The 7,500-nt window shown below is 49.5% G+C and overlaps 1 protein-coding gene across 3 annotated transcripts in view; it reads left to right on the forward strand.

Moving 5' to 3' along the window:
- LOC125034436 overlaps positions 1-7,500 on the forward strand; it is a 504,708-nt gene that overhangs the window by 483,744 nt on the left and 13,464 nt on the right. Inside the window, exon 6 of one of the 3 annotated variants that reach the window (XM_047626180.1) lies at positions 7,357-7,427. The exons of the other annotated variants lie outside the window; for them this stretch is intronic. Within the exon in view, the coding sequence (XP_047482136.1) occupies positions 7,357-7,403 (47 nt within the window). The 3' untranslated portion in view covers positions 7,404-7,427. Of the gene's footprint in view, positions 1-7,356; positions 7,428-7,500 lie in introns of those variants that run through there. 3 annotated transcript variants of the gene reach the window in all.

A 7,500-nucleotide genomic window follows, 5' to 3' on the forward strand; every position in this document is an offset into this window, starting at 1 on the left:
GCTCCGTCCACCTGTTTCGTCCCGAGGAGGGGGAGGAGGGGGAGGAGGGGGAGGAGGCGGAGGGGGAAGAAAAAGGGGAGGAAGAGGTGGAGGAGATAAAGGAGGAGGAGGGGGAAGGGGGGGAGGAGAAGGGGGAAGAAAAAGAGGAGGAAGAGGTGGAGGAGATAAAGGAGGAGGAGGGGGAAGGGGGGGAGGAGGAGGGGAAAGAAAAAGAGGAGGAAGAGGTGGAGGAGATAAAGGAGGAGGAGGGGGAAGGGGGGGAGGAGGAGGGGAAAGAAGAAGAGGAGGAAGAGGTGGAGGAGATAAAGGAGGAGGAGGGGGAAGGGGGGGAGGTGGAATGGGAAGAAGAAAAGGAGGAGGGGGAGGGGGGAGGAGGGGAGGAGGAGGATTTTGTTGATGTTATTGTTGTTATTATTATTACTATTATTATTATTATTATTATTATTATTATTATTATTGTTGTTGTTGTTATTGTTATCGTTATTAGCATTGCTGTTATTATTGTTATTATTATTAATGCCATAATTTTCATTATTATTACAATTATGAGTTGTAGTATTTGTTGTTGTTCGTATTAACTTTCTTTTCATGATATTTTTGTATCGAGGAGAAGGATGGAGAGAAGGGAAATGGATAGAGAGGGGGTGATGGAGTTGATCAATTAACGCTTTGTCATATTTATTTGTTTGTTTGTGTGAGTTGGGATGTAATCGATGCTATTGCAGACATTTATGTAAATAGTTTGTCTATATATCTATATATAGTTATTAATTCATTCATTCATTCATTTGTATATAAATGTGTGTGTGTGCGTGTGCGTGTGCGTGTGTATGAGTGCGTGTGTGTGTGTGTGTGTGTGTGTGTGTGTGTGTGTGTGTGTGTGTGTGTGTGTGTGTGTGTGTGTACATACATATATATATATATATATATATATATATATATATATATATTTATATATAATATAATATATATTATATAATATATATATACATACATATATATATATATATATGTGTGTGTATGCGTGTGTGTGCGTTGGCGTAGGGCCGAGGGGCGACTTGCGGATCGCGCCAGTGCATAAGTAGTTCCGTGAGACTCGGGTTACGTCGAGCGGCCCCGGGCGGCGAGGGCGACGAGGGCGGTGAGGGAGAATGCCAAGGCCGAACCACACTGCCGCAGTCGCAGTCGAAAGCACAGCCGATTAATCCTGACGCCCGACACGCACGCACGAAGGGGCTAATCCCACCCTCCAGTCGAGGCTGTGTCTCCGGCCGTGCCTTGGGAAGATCGCTCATTAGCTCCCTTCCGTCGAGGAGATTCTGTGCCTGGCACTCTTGTCACTGCTGCCCGGCCCTTCTTGTTCTCGCTGTTGGTATTATTATTGTTACTCTTTCGGAAATAAAGTTCAAGGGTGAGCTTAGATGAAAGCCCTGCACGGAATAAGCCAACTCGGGGACGAATCCTCTTAGAAGGTGCTTTTGGTGTGCTTGCTTTTCGTATTTCTTGCTTTGTGAGTGTGTGTGTGTGTGTGTAAGTATATATATTTATCTATCTATATGTATATATATTTTTTTTTCTTTTCTTTTCTTTTTCTCCTTAACCCACTTCCACCAAGTTCCTGTCTCCTTCTCCCTCTCTCCTTACTTACCAATTTTCTCTTCCCCTCCCCAGCCCCCTTTCCCTTCCTCCCTCTCTCTTCCTCTTCCCTTCCCTCCATCTCTCTCTCTCCCCTCTCTCTCTCTCCTTCCCTCCCTGCATCCCTCCCTTCTCCTCCCTCTCTCTCTCTCCTTCCCTCCCTGCATCCCTCCCTTCTCCCCCCTCTCTCTCTCCTCCTCCCCCCTCCTCCCCAATGTGTTTCTCCCTTCCAGTGGCCATCGAATTCTCATTTTAAAAGCAAATTAAGCAATGAATATAATACCAAAAAAAGGCCTTACAAAAATGGCATAAACAATGTAAAATTTCCGAAGCAGAGCCAATTAATGTGGTCTTTCTTTTATTTACTTCTTTATTTCCTTTGTTGTCTTTCTGCATCGTACAATGGAAACTTGAAAAAAATATATAAAAAAGGATGATATTAAGATTTTCACCTTTTCGATATCTGGCTAATTATTATTCTTTTCTTTATTATTTCCATTTCGATCTCCAGATTTGATTATCTCATTATATTTGACCCTTTCCTCAGCTCTCTCTCTTTATCGCTTGCATCCTTTAATTCTCCATTCCTTCCTTCTCCCTCTTCTACCACCTCAGGAACTACAAAAGCATGCAAACATTTCTATATCTGTCTCTCTCTGTCTTTCCTTCTACCTGTCTATCTATCTATCTATCTATCTATCTATCTATCTCTCTCTCTCTCTCTCTCTCTCTCTCTCTCTATATATATATATATATATATATATATATATATATATATATATATGTATATGTGTGTATGTACACACACACACACACACATATATATATATAGATAGATAGATACATAGATGTATATATAACATATATATTATATATATCACCATCACCGTCTCCTCCTCCCTCCTGCTCCCTCCCTCCCTCCGTTCCTCTTCCTCTCACCTCCCTCTCACCTCCCTTTCCCCCCTCCCACTATGAAACTGTCCCTGGATTTCTCTCGTCTCTATCACACTCAACCCCCTTCCCCTGCCTCCCTCCTTCCCTCCCCTTCCCTCTTTCCCTCCCCTTCTCTCTTTCCCTCCCCTTCCCTCTTTCCCTCCCCTTCCCTCCTCCCCTCCCCTCCCCCCCACACACGCGCTATCCATTTCCCCCCAACGCGATTTTTTATGAACCCTTAACCTGGCCCTCGTCTGCGAAGAATATAGGTTAGTGTTTGCCTAAAGTGCCATATAAAGCCGCTTGGCAAATGGCGCCGGGCCGAATACGGGAGGGCGCTGTAACGGGGTCTCGTAACCGCGTAACGGGCCCTTCGCGCGGAGTCCCGGATGACGGCTGTGTTATCAGGCGCCCGGCGGAGGTCAATCCGCGCGGGGTTCTCAACTAGGCTTGCGACGGATCCGCCCTGGCTTTTGGGCTTCATTTGGGCTGGCTTTTTATTCTCCTTTTTTGCTGTTTGTTGTGTTTTTCTTTTTCACTGTTATATCTTGAATTTTTTTTTTCTAAACACTTTTTTTTTGTTTTATCTTATTTAATTGTGTTATGGTTGATTGGCTTCGTTATGTTGTGTTTATCTTATTTATTTTTTTATTTACTTTATTTATTTTTGTTTATTTTTCTTCATGTTCATCTTATTTTACATTCTTGTTATTAGATTTTTTATTATGCTTTACTTTTTATTACCATTATTTGCTTATTTTTTGCGTGAGTCAAGACGTGAATAAATAGGAAATGGGGAAAGGGGACGGGGGGGGGGGGGGGCACGATAATTACAAGCGGGCGGGAGGGAATGCATCAATATCTTGCATGAGTGGGTGATATATATTTTTCTCTGTCCCTCATAGTGGTGGGTCCTGTATTTTGCGTGTCCCCCGATGACAGGCTGGCATGCGAGTACGGAACCCTGACCGATATCTTTTCCTTGAACAGCCGATGACTTGTGGGAAAATCTCTTAACTGTTTTTCATGGATTCATGACACCCGTACCCCGTTACACCCATACCCCATGGCACCGTACTCCCATGACACCCATACCCTGTGACAACCGTACCCCGTGACACCCGTACCTTGTTACACCCATAGCCATGGTACACGTACCCCATGACACATGTGCCCCAGAGAGGCCCGTGCCCCGAGACACCCGTCCCCAGACAGTACTTTAAGCCTGTCCTACATCGGGCGTGGGCCGGCGACCCGCACCGCGACGCTCGCCTGTCAGCCGCGAGTTCGTCCTCGAATCAGGTGTTACAAACAAAGCTTTATTGCTTAAGCGGAGGCACGCCGCCCTCTCGCGCCGGGATCCAGGTCAATCAGCTTAACTCTAGATTCTGTGACGACATCGACGCCGCCCAGAGACCGTGCAGTCCGAGGTGTCGATAAGGTCGGATTTGCCGGCCGGGGGCGAATGGGTTAGACCTTAACGGCGTGGGGAGCATCCGGGAAGAGGGGGAGGAGGGGAGGGGGCGCAGCGGCGCATGGCGGGGTTGACCGACCCGACTCGCTTTGATTCATGCACGGACGTCGCCATGAATGAATTGTCTCAATCTGCTGCCCTCCGCCGTCGCTCCTGGCCTAGGGGAGGAGGGGGGGGGGGATCAAGAGGAAAGGATATTTGGTGTCTGTCTGTCTCTGACGCGTCTGTCTGCGGCGTGCTTGCAGATGACTGGAGACAGGTCGCTCTATATGAGGACTGGGATACAAAGATCGTTATTACGACTTTCCCCGAACACAGTCCCGCAAAGCGATTCGATAAAGGTTATATTCTTGAAGTCATCTTGATAAAAATAACAAACAGATCCCTTGAAGAGGTCCGGGTGAAGGCGGAGGCGGCGTCGAGCTCGAGTAATTGTTGAATGAAAGGGACGCCTCACCCTTCCCTCCCTCGCTCCCTTCATTCGCCTCTCTCCTCCCTTCTTCGTTCGCCTTCCTCTCCTCCCTCCCTTTCATACCCCCTTCCCTTGTTTCTCCATTCTTCTTTACACTTTCCTCACTTCCCCATTCTCTCCTTCCTCTTCCCTTCTCTCACATTTCTCGCCCACCTCTCCCCGCCTTTGCTTCCCCCTCCTTTCTCCTGTCTCCCCTCAACTTTTTCCTCCCTTCCTATGACTCTCTTTCCTTTCTCCTCTCTCTTTGCACACCTCTCTCCTCCCACTCCTCTCTTTCCTCTCCCGTCTTTCGCCTCCCCCCTCCTTTCTCTTCTCTCTCCTCACTCCATTCCCATTCCTCCCCCTCCCCCCCCTCCCCCCCCTCTCTTCCCATTCCTCCCCATCCTCTCCCCGGGCATGTCGGGTGGAAGGATCGTGCTGGAAATACCTAGCGCCGCGTCTTATAGAAAAAGTCCTCCCACTTCTTCGTCCCTCGGCACCCCCCCTTCCCCCTCCCCCCCTGCTGACCCTCGCCGCGGAAATCCTTCGACCGATGCCTCCTGCTGGCTCCAGGGTAGAGGGGAAATGTGTGTGCGGCGAAGGTTGAGGTGAAAGGCGAAGAGGCTGATTCAGTTCGAAAGTAAAAGTGTTGGGGAAAAGTGAGTGGGCGGGGAATGTCCTTATTTGCGTAAGTCGGTTGATTTTTAAAAGAGCGAGACTGTAGGGGAAAAAAAGGTGGACGTATCCTTATTTTGGTAACTAGATTTTTTTTTTAAAGGGTAAAACTGGAACGAACAGAGTGGAAATATCCTTATTTTAAAGAATTATATAGATAAATAAATCAATCCAGGAAAGAGAGTGTGTGTATACTCCTTCTCGCGCCCACCTTGACCGCCTGCGAAGTGACAGTTTTTCCCGAAGCGCGAGGGACGCGGAGGAGCGCGAGGGCGGCGGCGGCAGCGTTGGCCGTATAAGGCGATCGCAGGGCACCGCCGGCTCTCGAGGCGCCGCCAAACAAGGGACGAGCAATCGCACTCCGTTATAAAGGTGACCATGAATCACAGCTCGTGTCCTCTTCCTCCTCGTCGTTTACCTCCTCCTCCTCCTCCTCCTCCTCCTCCTCCTCCTCCTCCTCCTCCTCCTCCTCCTCCTCTGCACATGCCCCTCCTGCTTTCTCTCTTTTTTCTCTTTCGCTTTGTGAATTTATCATCCTCATCCTTGACTTGTTCACATTCCTTTTTCCTCCTCCTTCTCCTCCTCCTCCTCCTCCTCCTCCTCCTCCTCCTCCTCCTCCTCCTCCTCCTCCTCCTCCTCCTCCTCATCCTCCTCCCTTCAGCTCCTTCACTTTTATCTCTTCCCTCGCCCTTCTGTTTTCCTCCTCTTCCTTTTTACCATGTTCCTTCCCCCTGCCCTCCCTCCTTCCTTCCATCCCTCCTTCCCTCCCTTCCCTCCCTCCCTCCTTCCCTCCCTTCCCTCCTTCGCCACCCTTCCCTCCCTTCCCTCCTTCCCCTCCCTCGCCACCCTTACCTCCCTTTCCCTTCCCCTCCCTCGCCACCCTTCCCTCCCTTCCCTCCCTTGCCCCCCTTCCCCCCCTTCCCCTTCCCTCCCTCGCCACCCTTCCCCTCCCTTCCCCTTCCCCTCCCTTCCCCTTCCCCTCCCTTCCCCTTCCCCTCCCTTCCCCTTCCCCTCCCTTCCCCTTCCCCTCCCTTCCCCTTCCCCTCCCCGCACCGGCCACTAAGTCCGGCGGGGCGAGCGGGGTCACGGCCTGCCCCGAGTCCGCTGATGGCCGTCATGCTCTCCCCCGCCGAGCATGCATTATGGCTGGCCCCGCGCTGCTCTCACTCGCTCTCTTCGCCGTCTCCACACCCCGCTCTCTCTTCTTTACTCTGCCTTTCTCTGTCTAATTTCATGGGTGTTTGTCCTCTCACTCTCTCTCTTATTCCATTGGTGTTCTTTTTCTTTTCTTTTTTTCGGTCGTTTCTTCTGTTGCTAATTGTCATTCTTTCTCTCACTTTCGCTGTCTCTCTCTCTCTCTTTCTCTTTCTCTCTTTCTCTCTTCTCTTTCTCTTTCTCTTTCTCTTTCTCTTTCTCTTTCCCTCTCTCTCTCTCTCTCTCTCTCTCTCTCTCTCTCTCTCTCTCTCTCTCTCTCTCTCTCTCTCTCTCTCTCTCTCTCTCTCTCTCTCTCTCTCTCTCTCTCTCTCGCTCTCTCTCTCTCTCTCTCTCTCTCTCTCTCTCTCTCTCTCTCTCTCTCTCTCTCTCTCTCTCTCTCTCTCTCTCTCTCTCTCTCTCTCTCTCTCTCTCCATCTCGCTCTCGCTCTCTCCCTCTATCTATCTATCTATCTATCTATCTATCTATATATCTCCCTCCTCCCTCCCTCCCTCCCTCCCTCCCTCCTTCCCTCTCGCTTTCTTTCTTTCTTTCTTTCTTTCTTTCTTTCTTTCCTCTTTCTCTCTCTCCTCTCCTTTTCTCTCTCTCCCCGTCTCTCTCTCTCTCTTCTCTCTCTCTCTCTCTCTCTCTCTCCCCTCTCTCTCTCTCCTCTCTCCCTCCCTCCCTCCTCCCTCCCTCCCTCCCTCCTCCCTCCCTCCCTCCCTCCCTCCCCCCTTCCCCCCTTCACCCTTCCCCCTTCCCCCCTCCCTACCTCCCTCCTTCCCTATATTTTATTTTATAAATTCTAAAGAAATTACAATGTTTGTCATGTCTCGAATGTTTTCTTCGCAAACAAAAGCCAAGAAAGAGTGAATTTGGATCTTGGGTCTTTCTTCTCGTATTTGTCTGTGTCTCGCCGTATTTGCCATGACAATAATACCTTTCACTTTCGTCTCCATGCCTGACCTGCTCTAAAAAGGCTTGATTTACTTCCAGGTATGTGGTGGGCGAGTACCGGCGGAAGGCGGGCGCGGGGTAAGTAGTTCGAATTTACGCCAGGGTAAAATAGCTCTTGGAAGTTGCCATGGTAACGCTTGGTAGGAGGAAGAGGGGAGGGGGGTTGGGGGTGGGGGTGGGGAA

This window comes from Penaeus chinensis, chromosome 18, assembly GCF_019202785.1.
Source record: "Penaeus chinensis breed Huanghai No. 1 chromosome 18, ASM1920278v2, whole genome shotgun sequence".
In the NCBI taxonomy this organism is placed as follows: Eukaryota; Metazoa; Arthropoda; class Malacostraca; order Decapoda; family Penaeidae; genus Penaeus; species Penaeus chinensis.